General features: G+C 36.1%; 1 protein-coding gene across 2 annotated transcripts in view; it reads right to left on the bottom strand.

The window, feature by feature from the left end:
- LOC106465739 (protein tramtrack, beta isoform-like) overlaps nucleotides 1–16,095 on the bottom strand; it is a 50,433-nt gene that overhangs the window by 16,500 nt on the left and 17,838 nt on the right. For both annotated transcript variants that reach the window (XM_022393649.1, XM_022393650.1), the window contains exon 3: nucleotides 679–868. In XM_022393649.1, coding sequence (XP_022249357.1) covers nucleotides 679–868 — 190 coding nt within the window. The remainder of the gene's footprint in view (nucleotides 1–678; nucleotides 869–16,095) is intronic.

Below are 16,095 nucleotides of genomic sequence, written 5' to 3'. Positions count from 1 at the left end.
GAGAATCACCCTCAATTGCGACCTCAGAGAACAATTGTAGATCCAAATATATGTCTCCATCTCACAAAGAATAAGAACAATGATAGTCTCAACCAGGAGTGCCCCCGCTCCCACTTGTTATGCAATGCTAGATAATAATAATCCAGGAATTCATACTGTAAGTTGGCATGCCAACCAGAATTTTTTGTTTAAATTATTATTATTATGAAAATAAACTAGATTACACGGTTAGCATTAAAAGTATCTTCAAACAATCATAACATTGGGAAACCTGTTAGTGACATTTTGTCAAGAAAAATTGATAACATTATCTGAATGAGGCGTTTATATACAGTACCAGGATAGAGGGCACACTGACGTAGGTGGAAAGTATCATGAGATTAATATTCGCCAAGGACAATTGAGTTGGGTATTAAAGACTGGAGCATGCGAGAAAAAATCAGACTAATGGTTAGATGGGCAAAGGAAGAAACCCTGGTGGTCGAGTAGTAGCTGTAAGTGTGAGAGGAGTATGTTTTGGAAGCTGGATAAAGGAAAGAGTTTTCTACATATATAATTTGAAATGATGTGGTGGCAGAAGATGGAAAACTTAGATGGGCCAAATGGCCCCTTGTTAATCTTTTTGAAAAGAAATACAGAAAAATTAAACAATTGTTTGTTCCAAAACAGCAAACTCACCTTGCAGTTCACTAGGATCTTCAACACCCATATTTATCTCTGATGTATTAACAGACGAAGTGAGGAATGCATTACTACCCATCTCTTCTGGCAATTGGTCTGAAAACTGCATTGCTGGTAAGTCATTTCGGTCTGTACTTGTTGAAGGTAAGGCTAAGATGTTATCTACTGGATTTTTAATAATTGCACCCTGTGGAAATAATTTTTATGGTGAATGAAATTATAAACTTCTCAAATGAAATCTTTAAATTACTAGCATCAGGGAGTATTTAAAGCTGTCAAATGAAGCAGGTTATATACTAATGTATTTTTTTTATAGTACCAATAATTTTGGTAAATTGGATAACTAGAAAACATGAAATAGGTGCAACTTTAAATGAAAGAAGTTTTACAAGTGTCCATTACATTTAAAAATCTGACATACAGTAACTGAATAACACATATTACTTGGGACAGATTTCCATCCATAATTGTAAACACAGAATAAAGAGATAAAAGTGTAATTCCCCCTATAGCTGGTAGAGTGGAATGTAATCATTAGACTCTATTAAGTACATTCCAATAAAATATTTCTCATTTGTGGAATAAGCTGCAGTACTGAAGGAGTTAGTAAGCATTTTACAGATCAGGGTGAAATAAAGGAAAATGGGTTTCTCTATGTATTTGAATAATGTTGTTCTGCAAGAATTGAGAAAAAACTTAGATGAAAGATAATAAAGAATAAATTGACACGTCTAAATAAAAACTTTTCATAGCTTTATTTTGTGCAATGTTTCAGCCAGATTCCCTTCGTCAGGCAGTAAAGCCTAATTTCGTTGTAACATAGTCTTTGCAGCCTGACAAAGGGTATCTGCCCGAAACATTGCACAAAAAACTTGAAAAAGTTTTTATTTACATTTGTCTATCTATTCTTTATTATATTTTATCCAAGTTTCTATATCGGAGAGTGTGCACTAGCTCTCTCTATGTAGGGATGGTATGGGCACCTGTATTAAAGCAATACAAAAGTCAACTGGATTTTCTTCTCTAAAGGTCATCAGAAACTAGATATGAACCTGACATAGCCACTTTATCTGGTGAAAATGCCACTTTTCAGCTATTCAGAGACTCCCAAGGTCAAAAACTTACGAGTAACCAAAACCGAGATTTCATATGTTCATTCATCATAATCTTTCTTCAACAGGCCTAGCGCCTAATTAGTTCTAGCAGTAACTATGATTTTATCATCATTTGATAGAGCAAAACAGTCTTTATGATCTTTGACTACCTATTTTATTATTATTCTATGCAAAATTTATAAAGATTTGGAATACGCTTTATAACCTAGTATCCCACATATGCCATCTTATAAAAAAAGTAAACAACCAAGGATAATGAACAAAATTTATCACTAAATGAAAACACAATGCAGGGCAGGCTATTGAACTTGAAAAAAAAGAACGAAACATGATAGGGATGGAAGTGGACATATCACTTGATTAGATAATATAATCACACAGCAGACTAAGCTGTCTCGACTTTACATGGAGAATAAAACCCCTACATTCCTGGCTACCTCACTGGCAAAACAAACAGAACAAGAATTTTCAATCTTAAAATGTTACTCTATTGTAAAACAGTCATAAAAGTTAACATTTTTTAAATTGAAAATGTATTTCCAATAGATACTTACCTCCACTCACAAAAGTATTTCCACAAATTTTCACTCGCCACTAGCCTTGATATTCCCACTTACTCTCACATATGTTAAAATGAGATGTCTGCATATCAACGTGCAAATAACTATGCAACAACCCTCCACCAATAGGAGTGCAACACTACCCCTCTCTAATCTTGCAGTTGTTAATCAGTTTGAAATTGGTCATATCACACCAAACCGCACTGGAAGTGGGAAGAATGGGTGAGAAATGTAAGAGGAGGTAAATCTCTATTAGCAATACATTTTCAATTTAAGAAAATGTTAATTTCTGATATGATATCTTACCTCTTCTCAAAAAAGCTAGACTTTCATATTGAACAGTTGGAGGACCGGTGGGATGATGATCCTCCTATAAGAAGCACCCAAAGGAAAATCATGGGGTGTGAGAAGGAACTAAACCAACACACTCATGGGAGACTGCACCACTTTTGAGCCAGCTATATTCATCGCTCATCAGTAATATGTTGCCAAATAGGTGGAAACAAAGAAGGGACCCCAAGAAAAATTACATAAATAATGTAAACCCCCCCCTCCCCTCAGTGGATAGGGTATGACAAACTGTAAATGGGAGTTCGACCTCAACCAACACCTTGCAGCATCTAGAATTGTACATCAGGTCCATGATAGGAAGAGGGTCCACTATCTTTTACCTCAAAAATGGGTACCACCAAGGAAGAGGAGCTTCTGTAACAATAACCCACCTCTGCAGGTGCACACCTACAACACCAGATCCACTGGGAACTGACATCCATCTGACGATAGGAAGGTGGAGGGCCCAGGTTAGTGTTCATCTCCAGTCCAAAACCTAGTGGCATTGGGAATTTTTTGTTGAGGAGAGTGCTGAACCTTAAACTTGCTGAAATTCATGTGTCTTGTCCAGCTCTAACCAACACCAGATCCATCAGGAACTGACTCCAGTGCACAGTTGGAAGTGGACAGCTATATGAGTTTGCATCTCCAATCCAAAATTGGGTGACATTGGGAACTTATTGTTCAGTCCACGGTAGGAGGAGTGTAACCGTCCAAACACAAGTCAGGACTTATGTGGCTGGTCCGGCTCCAACCAACAACAGATCCTTGAGAACCAACACTCAGCAGACAGTTGGAAGAAGGGTGCCTCAGCCAGAGGAGCAAACTGCAATGTATATATGGTGGAGTGCTACATCCAACACCTGGCAGCATCTGGAATTATACATCAGGTCCATGGTAGGAAGGACGTTACACGAACTACACCATCAGAATGCCACCACCCTACTCTCAACTGAGTGGTATTGTGCACACTCAGGAAGACAGGCCTCCATGGTCCACCACCTCTGTGGTTAAGAACTGGTAAGTGGCAAGGACTCCCATAATCCACTAGAAGGAGGGAAATGATGTGTTGGAGAGTCCGAAGAACTGCAGCACCGGAGACAGTGCAATGGATGACCATGATACACTATATTGAAAAGCAGAGCAAACATGCAACCCCTGGTAGCATCTGGCATTGTAAGTCAGGTCCCTGGTTGGATGAGCATCAAACACCACAAATCATTAGAGATGGGCAGCAAACTCTGTTTGCTTTACTCATGTTAGTCCAAGAGTTTACAGTCCAGGACAAACATATTTATGAAGACTTAGAGGTACACCTATGAGCAGTCCTGCAGAAAACCTTCTCAATGGTGGGCAAGATATGACCTGAATATGCATTAGGAAATTGTATTTTGAAAGCAGGGTGAAGGGGTCAAGCAACCAATACCTGATTGCATATCAGGTCCATGGTAAGAAGAGCCTCAACATTACAATAATTTAGCATAGTATATGATCACAGGTCGTTCAGTGTGGATTTAAGACTAAGTATACCTGGTCAAGCAACACTTGCTACAGAGCAGGATCCAAACATGCAAGAAAGACCATGTGTAAAAAAAAAAGAAAATGAAGGTAGGACTTTCCTCTCACAGAGAAGCGTAAAATAGTGATAGGAGGTATATGGAAACCCAAAGAGCAGGAAATGACTACGTGATTGAGATAATGAGATATAAAGGTAGGTGCAGTGGTCTACATACTAGCACTGATGACGTCCTCTTAGGGAAGACAGAAACATTCAGCTACGGACATGGTAGGATACCAGAAAAAATTTACAATCATCAAGAAAAAGGGAAGAATATGCCAGGTGAATTAACTAGCAAATCCAACCCATAAGAGTAATGGGAGAAAGATCACGGGAAAGGTTAGGATTCCATAGGATAAACAAATAGACTTGGTAACTATGGAAAAGAACAGTGCATGTCATATACCATAAAGGTGGAATGAGATAGAAAGAGAAATGGGTGTGAAAGTACAATTACCCTATCGAGCAGCCGAGGTTTGGGGAATAAAGGAATGATTAGGAAAGAGGAGAACATAGGCACTACGAAACAAAATGCATTGAACATCAATCATGAACACATCAGAAAGACTATGTCTGCACACCAACATGAGCAGGAAGAGGGACTTCAAGGAAAGGTGACATAACGAACTTGAAGACAAAGGTTCCAATGGAGGATGGGTAAGAGATTGGAGGATACATTGAGGTTCCAACCAGGGAGGGAAGCAGGGTTGGGTGGATGGGAAATGTGGAAGGAATCAAGCAACAGGGATAAGAGTAGCGACTGGAAAAGACAAGCAAATTCAGTAAACCAAAACATGGCAGATAATACCGCCTCAAAGCCTACAACTGAGGAACCTGAAAAGCTCCTGTCAAAAAGGATGTTATGTAAGGAACAGTAGGATGGAAGAACAATAACCCCATCTGACAGAACAACAGCAGTACATTTACCACTTACATTGGTAAACCACCCTGGAGGAAGGACAAACTACACAGGAAACAAAGGAAGCCATAGTATACAAAAGTCTGGCCCTTCCGGTGAGGGATGGATGATGCACACCTGAGTGGGACTGACAAAGGAGTATTGGAGATAAAGGAAGAGGAAGGGGTGAGACCAAAACCTGGCACAGCAATGGAAACCACATTTGAGCTGGTCAGTCACCAACAGAACATGACACAGAGTGGTCTGAATTATGGCAAGGACCCATGGGAGGAAACAAACAGGAGGATATGCATACAGTTACACACCTGTCCAATCTTGACTGAGAGCATTGACTTCTGCCACCAAAGAATGAGGAATAGAAAACCAAAATCAAGGAAGTTGTGTTTTGAGATGAGTGGCAAAAGCATCCAAGCCTGGAACACCCCACCAAGCACACAACCTTCAAAAAATGTGAGGATCCAAAGACCACTCCATAGTGAGAACTTTGTCAGGATGGGATAACCAATGTGCAACCAGATTCATGTCACCCAGAATATGACATGCCAACAAAGTGATATTATGGCTGTGGGCCCAATACAGAAAATCCAATATCTGAAAACAGAGGTCTCTCGATCAAGTGACCCCTTGCCTGGTGATGCAGAAGACATCATAGAATTGTTGGAGTGGACCATTACCAACTGGCACCAAAGATCCCACAGAAAATGAAGTAAAGCTTGGCAAACAGCAAGAAGTTCCAAGAGATTGATATAGTGAAAGGGCTCAGAAAAAATCCACTGCCCCCAAACCTCCTGAGTATCAAGATATGCCCCCAACTGGAAAGAGTAGTATCTATAAAAAGATGACATTCTGGACAAGAAAGGAGAAAGAGGAACACCCACAGCAGTATTGTTCCAATCTACCAACCAGGCAAAGCCTGTCTGTAAGGAAGGAAGGTTAAGAAAGCATCTAAGGGATCCTGAACAAGGCTCCATTGGTCTATCACAACCCACTAAAACTGCACATGGGTGCGACCAAGAGAAATGAAGGCTTCTAGAGAAGCCCACATTCCCAAAAGAGAGAGAACCTCTTGCACAGAAGAAGGAGAGAATGAGATGCTGCATAAGAGACGTTCCATAGCACTCAACCGAATGGAGAAGTTTGGGCCTATATGAAGAAGGAGCTGTAAAATACACTGAGATGAACCAAATATTGTGTGGCTGTGAGGAAAGACTTTTACACTTTGACAAGTCAACCCACCCTAACAACTTCCTGGAAAAGAAGCAACCAGTCATCCATATAATGCTGGAAACAAATGCCTCTGGAATGAAGCAGGCGGGCAAAGACCCAGACCACTCAACAGAACACATATGGAGCTGAGGCAAGTCCAAACGAAAGTGCCTGAAATTAAAACATGTGTCTGTGATGAACAAAACAAAGATACTGCCTGGGTGCAGGGGAGATGGGGATATGCATCTGAAACATCGACCTTTGTCACCTACAAACCAGGAGTGAAAACCCAATGAAGAGCTAAAAATGACTCAAATGTGAACTTGGGAATGACAAGGAAGGACTTCAGCAATGACAAATCAATAACCAGGCTCCAATCTCCAACTTTTAAGGAACAACAAACAGAGGAGAGTAAAATCCCAGATGAGAAATATCTCCTTGTTCGATGACACTCTTATGAAGTACTTCCTGAACTGCCTCCAAAATACTTTGGCAAGAAATGGGATCCCGAGGAGGAGTGAGAGGCAATAAGGGAGAGGACTGGAAGTGGATGACTAGACCTTCAGAGACAACATTCAGAACCCATAGATTGACAGCAAAGGACCTTCAAACATAGGCAAAATGAAAGAGTCTGGCCCCCGCTGGCCCTGACATGAGAACATAGTCACCGATGCTGGATACCTGAAAACTATGCTTATCCACAAGATGCCAGAGTAGCCAGAACCAGTAAAGAATTGAAAGGGGGGAAAGACACAAGGACAGAAATCGGTTGATGGGATAAATGACAGACCAAGGATGTGAGGGAGGTATGCAGAAGAACTGACTCAACTCTCAATTCCAACAAATCAGGGATATCCTCAAACATTTGTTGTTGGAAAAAAGTTGCCATGTGCAAGTCACACAATAAGGTGGAAGGTAAATGAAGCTGAGTTAAAATAGCATCGGGAACAAAAAGATTCCACTAGCAGAGCAGCCACATCTGTAATACCAGAGCAGAAGGGGAAAGGTGTACAAGTGGTAGCAAAAAGGATATTCCAAGTATCATCTGAAAACCAATCAGGGGAATGATGAACAGCCTCAGACAAAAGGTGAAACAGAGAAGGGTGGTCAGAGTAAGACAAATATGGGGGAAAACTGTGGTTGGGAAAAGGTAATCAAAGAATCTGGGTTTGATCCCCCACAAAGTTAGAAGCAACTCCAAATAGGGAAAGTTGGAACAGTGATAAGCAAAAGCAGGATCATCCTTAGTACATGGGGGTCAAGGCATACTAACCCCAAACATAGTTGACCCCAAAATGACTCGAATGAAACCCAATATTTGGGGAAGGAGGAAATACTAAATAATGACCCAATGGCTCTTCCCCGAGAAGGGCAGGGGTGGAAAAATAGAAAAGAGGAGATAAGGACAGAACAGAACATACCTGATTAATCAATTTCACAAAAGGGTAAAGAGGTTTGGGCAATTCCCCCCAAAATGACATGCAACTGAGAGGCATAATCAGGAGGGTGGAAAAGGCTGTCCAATTCCTCAACTTCACAATCACTCAAACCCTGAGCAGGAATGAAAGGACAATCATCAGCTGAAATCGGTCAACTCCTGATATACAATTCGTCATGCCATGGGCCGACAATCGGGGTTCCAACCTGGTGGTTATGATCAGTAAATCTGCTGTAGCAGTTACAGTAGTTGTAGTCATGACCACTTGAAATTGCATGTGCATAATTCTCACAATAAAAAATAAAAGGAGAGAAGATAAATAAAATAAATCATAACTCTCCACGAAAACTGTAAATAACAATTGAACTGAAGTATAAAAATGAAGAAAGTAAAAACTTGTAGATAAGTTAATCAAACCATGAGTGAAAACATGTCTAGTAACTAAGACTGCCAATCAAGAAGTGGTTAACAGTTGAAAATTGGAGAGGGTGCTAGTTAGAATAGGGGTAGTGTCGCACTCCAATTGGTGGAGGGTTGCTGCATAATCATAAGTGAGGGTAAATGGGAGTATCAAGGCTAGTGGCAAGCAAAAATTTGCACCAATAAATGGCAGTAGAAATCTAGAAAGCTTTTTGTGAGAGGAGGTAAGATATCATATTGGAAGATAACTAAAGGAAAGATATAATGATGAAAGCTGAGATTCTATTGAAACACCAAGCTTTCAATAGACAAAATGGAGAAGCCAGTAATGTAATTCTTCATGTAAAGTCTGGACAGCTTAATCTGCTATGTGATCATTAGCTAATCAAGTGATTTGTACACTTCCATTCCTATCTTGTTAGGTTCCTTTTTTCAAGTTCAGTGGCCAGCCATACATAGCTTCAACATTTAGTGATATATTTTTTTTCTTATACTTGTGTAGTTTGGAGTAGTGTTGTATAAGAAAATGAGAGAGCCTAGATGAGCTAAATGGTTCCAGGTTATTGCTTGAAAATGAAATCAAAGCTACATATTACATCAATTTTGGTTCTTAATACATTTATAAAGTGTTGGAAATAATTATAGAGACAGTGAAGAAAATGGATACAAAAGACAAATACTACAAGAATGTCACTCTTTTATCATGTGAAAATATATGCACCAGTAAACAGTCACGTATTCACAATTTGGTTATTTGTCATCCAACCAATCAGAAAGTGCCACACCAGTATAAAGCCTATAAAAGTACAGGTAGTCATACTATGCTTATTACTAGTATTAGCAGTAATGACTCCAATCATGGCTCCCAGGAATGAAATATCACATGTAGAAATGAAAGTTTTGGCCATTCAAGGATACTCCATACAAAAAATTATAGCAGAATTCCAAGTTTCAGTAGGCAGTGTATGCAAGACTCTGAAGAGGGTATGTGAAACTAAAACTGATAAATAAAATTGATGATATAAATAACGTCTACTACTACTGTATCATTCATATCCCAGCCAGCCTCATGAGCCCTGGTATTGGGTAAAAGGCCTTGTTGGCACAAGATATGGCAGATGTAGTGTGGTTGACATATTATAGCATATTCTAATCTGCTTTCACTCATAAGTTATTAAAAGTAGAAACAGAAACTGTCCAAAAGTAATGTTAAATATCTCAGGGTCTGTTCTTCATGAGATATATGATGCTTAAATACAGATATCACAAGTGACCTTGCTGTAAATACAAGATACAGCTTACCATGAATTCTTGATTGATGCATAGCTGCTCAAAAAAACACTATTGAGAAAACATAAACAATGGAAAGAGCAAAGCTGGACACATGCTCTTTACAGATGAATCCAAGTTAAAACTGTTCAGCAACAATCATTGACAGTTTATTTGGTAGCAGAGAGAATAACAATATCATACTTAATGTATAACATCTACAGAGACCCATGGTTGGGTAACAATACAAGTTTGGATCTGTATCTGAGCCAACAGTGTTGATGATTTGAACAAAGTTGATGGAACCCTGACTACTGAAAGGTATACGCAAATCCTGATCCATCATGTCATTCTATCATATACATCAGTGATTGGGTGGGGATTTATCATATGCCAGCTTGACAGTTTATATTTTTAAAGTACAAAATGCAACTGTACTAAGTACTGTAAACCTTGTCAAGTATTTGCTTGGGTAAATCCTATGCCAGCTTGACAGTTTATATTATTTCAGTACAAAGTGCAACTGTACTAAGTACTGTAAACCTTGTCAAGTACTTGCTTGGGTAAATCCTATGCCAGCTTGACAGTTTATATTATTTCAGTACAAAGTGCAACTGTACTAAGTACTGTAAACCTTGTCAAGTGTTTGCTCATGTGAATCCTATGCCAGCTTGACAGTTCATATTCTTATAGAAGAAACTGCAATTATACTAAGTACTGTAAACCTTGTCAATTATTTGCTATAAAGTGAATCCTATGCCAGCTTGACAGTTCATATTCTTACAGTACATACTGCAATTGTACTAAGTACTGTAAACCTTGTCAAGTATTTGCCTGGGTAAATCCTATGCCAACTTGATGTTTATATTCTCAACTACAGCTTGGAGATTAGTGGAACTTATGTTTACTTTTTTTTTATTTAGATATTTATATTATTGCTTTTGTTTAAAGAGTTTTAACACCTACTGATGGATGTGGTTTAATGGCTAGAACATTCTTTATAAAGTTTAGGAACAGATTTGAGTAGTATAAAGATGTGAGTTACTCTAGAGTACATAAGGAATGATTATTGAGACTGAGTTTGATATTCAGTTGTCTGTTACTTCAGTTTTATGAATATCAAGTTTGTGTTTCAACAAAATACTAAAGATATGAGTAAGGGAGAAAATTATCAAATGGTATTGAAGTGCTAACGTCTACTGTTGTACTGTGAACATAATAATATATCAGAAAACATTAGTTAACTTGTGAAACTTGTAGTTGAAGAAATAAAATGCTTTTGCTATCACTAAGTGGACTGGACTTTATGTTCTGTTTTTGACTGAATAATCCAAAAGAACCTACCAAACAACACAAAAAAACAAAAACATCACAACAATATGTACATAAATTTTAGAAAAGGTTAATTAAATGTATGAAATGCTAAAAGTCAGTGTATCTTAAGAGTTTACAAAACTATTATCTAGAGAAAAGCAAATCATCTACATGAATATAAAACTTTTAAAAAATGACTATAACTGACAGCACTAGTGTAAGTGTTTTATTTAAACTTACTACAATCTTTCTATTCGATCACAGAATGGTTACTGGGGCTATAAAGATTAGTTCTTATTATAAATTAATTCAGACTAAATCCATATACACGTTAAGAATTTAATGACCCACAAAAATTTCAAATATAAGACATAATTCCCCCCCCCCCCAAACAAAAATTAAAACTACACTGAAAATACAACAACAGAAAATCTAAAGAATCTTACACTAGCTAAAACAATAACAATACACATACCTGTACTTAAAACAATTTCACATGCATACAGGTCAAGCAATATTAGCATAGGATTTAAATATCTTCATATATAAATTAAACAACAAAAACAAAAGGAACTTTTCAGGCAGAGTAGGGGATAAGTCAGTTAAATGGCTTGAAGATTGGCTAGGTGGGAGGAAGCACAGTTATTATTAATGGAGTTCAGTATAACTAATGTTACAAATGTGCCTTCGAGATCTGCGCTGGTCCTGTTATCATTCCTCATTTAAATTAATCACATGGATAGAAACATCACGGGGAAACTGATTAGGTTTTCTGATGATATAACAATCTTAGGTTTGGCTGGGTCAACCAAGGACATTATTATTATTTTATAGATTGGTACATTACTTGGATAAGCAGATGAATTTATTAATGGTAAGGATAAGGTTATATATAAGAGTTATCATTTCATAATTATACATTTAATTTAGATGGAAGTCTTCTCTAATTACACGTATGAAAAAAAGAAACATCTTGGGACATTGGTTTATACAGCTCTTAAACTTTTATGACATTGTCTTATTGCAATTGCTGAAACTAAAAGAGTTTTTGGCTATGTGTGTGTGGGTGCATGTGGAAGGTGTTAAAGAAGAATAACAATATGATAACACACCATCTAGGTAAAACCAACAGTATTTTAGGTTGGGGTGTGGAAGGTGTAAAACAAGGATAACAATATGAAAACACTGTTTAACTGCAGTCCCTCAGGTTACTGATGATGGTTCATTTGTCAGTGAACATAATACCATTATTTCAATACAGTTTTTAACCCTAACAATAAAGCTCCAGTTTAAATCAGAGAGAGATTTCATTTGTGTGGTAATAAATGGGTGTTCTGTGTCTCGGGCATGATTGGGCCAAAGATACTTTATAGACTAGAGTTTCAGCAATATCCTTAGTGCTACGGTGAGAAATTGTGATTTATTGTGGTTTTATTTCACAAATTTTATGATAAAATGTCTGATGTGAAGTATTCCACTGATTGCACCACATTGCTGTAATGCCTAAGGAGTCCTCAATTGTTTTTTTCTCAACAACATGTGTATGTCTTCATTTGAAACTTTACGACTTGTTTACTGTCCTCACTCAGCAACATATATACAAACGTTATGTATGCCTGCATCTCCTTGTTTAACCAGTAAGATTTCAAAACTAATTCAACCAAGTTAATCAACTGTATCAAATGTTTTTACAATGTCACGTCTTTTTAATATACATGTTAATATTTGAACAAAGCCCTTGTTTGCATTAAACTTCCCACGTCCTCAGTTCACAACAAGCACAGGACAGTGTGTATGTGTGTTGTATATTGACTACAATACTAAATAGGCCATGGGTCTGTTGTGCAAGTTACTAGTTAGGTTTCATTTGGAGTACTAAATGAAGTTTTGATCCCATTATCTTTAAATATGTAATGAGTTTATGAAGAGGGTTCAGGGAAGAGCTTATAAAATGATTCAGGGAATGGTGCAGTTGTCACAGGTTAAGATCTTTTAGTTTATTTTCTTTTGAGATTTGTACAATTAGCCACGAGGTCGATAGGATTTCTTTGTGTTGTTTTCAGAAGACAGTAAGAAGAAAGAACAGATTTAATATTTGAAAAAGACACGCTAATTTACAGCTAAAGTTTTATTTTGTAACAAGGTAATTAATTTATGAAATTTTTGCCATCAGCTGTAATACAGGCAGGCACATTACAAGAATTAAAAATGGAAGTTAATGAATTACTGAAAAAATAGAGGGTGGGTTTAAAATTTTTATTTTTACATTTCTTCAGTGCCAGATGTGCAAAGACAATCTAGAAGGATCAAGTGATTCCTTGCTGTCTGTATTTTAAGGACATTCTTCACACAAAGAAGTACACCTTTTCCAAATATCCATACATCAAGTGCTTAACTGAATATTTTATCTTATCTTCCAAATTCTAGCCCATTCACTAAGACTGACCAGATCCTTTTGAATACAGATATCACTCTCAACAGGATCAACTCTTCCAAACATTTTAGTTTCATCAGCAAATTTACAAATATTACTATCCTAGTCATTAAATAAGCAATGGTCATAAAGCACACTCATGAAGAGTATATTATTTAGGAGCATAGTACGCAAATTCTATCAATATAAAATATGCCCATTTATATCACTTCTTTTGTTTTGTATCACAAAACCAATCTTTTATCCACTTGTGAACTTATCCCATATACATCCAAGTTACTCATAATATATATTTTAACAAAAGCATTTTTAATAATTAGGAAGAAGTTTCATAATAACAATACCATCAAAGAACAAAAGTATTGGACAAGACAAACCTGATTCATGAGATAGAAAATGTAGTCTAATGATGAACAACAGAAGTGATGAATAACAACATAGTTAATAAAAGTTCGGAATATTCATATTCCATTTTCAGCAAATTCCAGTAACCACAAAACTATAATTATGAATAATGACCTGAATGTTAATTAGAAACTTATGTTCTGCAATAAGCACTTGTAAGGGAAATGTTTACATTCAAAGGGGATTTAGATTCAAAGATTGTAAAAACCAGCAAGTGAACTTGGATATAGATCCACACTGAGGAAATAACTACAGGTGTATATATTGAGAAAGAATTAAAAGAAGTGGAGTATTATTTATGCTAGAGAAGTTTGTTTACTTAGTAGACTTTTTAATTAAAAGTTACAAATCTGTGTGGCTCATAGCTAAAACTTTAAAGATTGTTGAGTAGCTTTTGTGTCCAGTAGTTTGACCGTGTGTGAGGATAGAAAATATGCAGGGAGATGATAAAGGGTGACCAATTCTATAAGAAATTCCCAAGTGTTTTGCCCACATATAGTAGCAAACATAAATGCCATTTAAACATACACATCAATGAACACATACAAAGCCAGAAAAAAACTACTGGATAATACAATGGCTTAAGTTACAAATAATTTGATAACAAAATAACTATGAAATTTCAAATAAACAGGTTGATATTCTTTCCTAATTTCTAAAGACAAAAGGAAACAACTTCAAGATTTGTAAAAAGACAGGCTCCAGTCAAGAGTTTTATTTTGCTAACAGGGTGATTAGCTTAGGGAATGTATTGCAACTGGCAGCAGGGGAGGCAGGCTCATTACTGGAGTTCAGAAAGACAAGTGTTTCCTTTAAAAAATAATTTTCTGGGGCAGGAGGTAGTTGTACAAAAACAACCTTGAAGAACAAAATGGACCATTGTTGTCTGTATGACATGTTAAAGATCATAATTTACATTTCAACAGAAATCTTAATAAAAACTATTGCAGTGTTTCTTAGATAACAAGACTCAATAAAAAATCATGAAAATGGTCACCAGTTTAAGAACTAATCAGGAAAGAGGTGTACCCTACTTAACAGGCTTTGTCAGATTCACAAGTTACTTTAGACATAAGAATCTATTAGAAGTAGCAGTTTAACATCTAAATAAAGGCAAGTGGTAGATCATTATTCCTCAGCTGATTCTAATACCAAAAAAATATATTTTCTGACCTTTTTATCAATATAACTCTTGAAAGTCATTAATATCCTATTTACATAGTTAAGTTCATTTTTCTTGGATATATATATATCTCATCAATCACAAAGCTCAACAGCGTGTTACAATTGCTTCATTTTTTAACTCTTTCGATATGGGGTTAGTCAATGTGACAACATCATAACCATTTTGTGCTTGTTATAGTTTTCATGCTACAACTTTTAAATGAATAAGCAAACGTTAACGAAATTTGGCATATTATCAGTAAACATTACAACGCTTTCATATGCAAAATATCTATTTTTTTTAATACGTCGTAAGGTTTGTAAAGCAATATTTCTCTCATCCTTTTTTTCACATTTTGCCTATCTATCATGCAAAGTAATTTTCATCTTAACATTAAAAATACTTTTGTGCATCAGAAAATTTTGAAACTTCATAAGCAAAATCTTTATAATGGATAGTTATCAAACATTTCTTAAGAAAAAACTTTATATTTTATCTGTTATTTTCAGTAATTAATCTCTGTACAGTTTCGGTAGATTTGAACGATCTCGCAACCACCATAAAAAATTAGGAAATAAACATAAATTATGCCTCTTTCATTGTAGAATGATCACAAATTATAACACGAAAACATAAATGTTTAGACGAAATAGTTTAAATCTCATAACTTTATACATTTATATATATATATTTATTATTTTTATTATATTGTCCTTTTACCCGTGCCTGGCTAACAATACAGAAGTTACAATGATGCAGCTCATGTGCACTCATGTTACCGTATCAAATAACAAAAACTGATCTTTGGTCTGTACAAAGTAACTTTTCTTGGCTGTGTTTTAGTGGACTAGTATTTTGTAAAATACAGGCACATTTCAATTATTATACATTATATATGTATACAGATTATTAATATTTTGAAATAAATTCTTAAACTTATTTTTCTTAAAACATAGAACAGTAACTAAAGAAGTAAAGCAAACAATTATCTCTTTGTACTCAGTTGTTGCTTGACGTAGATTGCTAAAGCCTTTAAAAAATTGCACATGGAGGATATGAAACAAAATATTTCTTATTAGGTTTTATATAAACATTTGAATAACAAAAATATCATAAATTCTACATCAATACCATAGAATTCAACTATAATTTATCAAGCTTAGTAACTAAGAAGTATTTTAGTCTAAAAAAAATATGAAATTTTGAGCAGACTAAAGACACAACCTATCTCCTTGAAATCTGGATTCAAAGGAAATAAATAGCACTAGCCACATTAGAAAG

Source organism: Limulus polyphemus, unplaced genomic scaffold (genome assembly GCF_000517525.1).
Source record: "Limulus polyphemus unplaced genomic scaffold, Limulus_polyphemus-2.1.2 Scaffold2035, whole genome shotgun sequence".
Lineage (NCBI taxonomy): Eukaryota > Metazoa > Arthropoda > Merostomata > Xiphosura > Limulidae > Limulus > Limulus polyphemus.
Note: the sequence above shows the minus strand (reverse complement) of the source record. Positions and strands in the feature narration are given on the sequence as shown.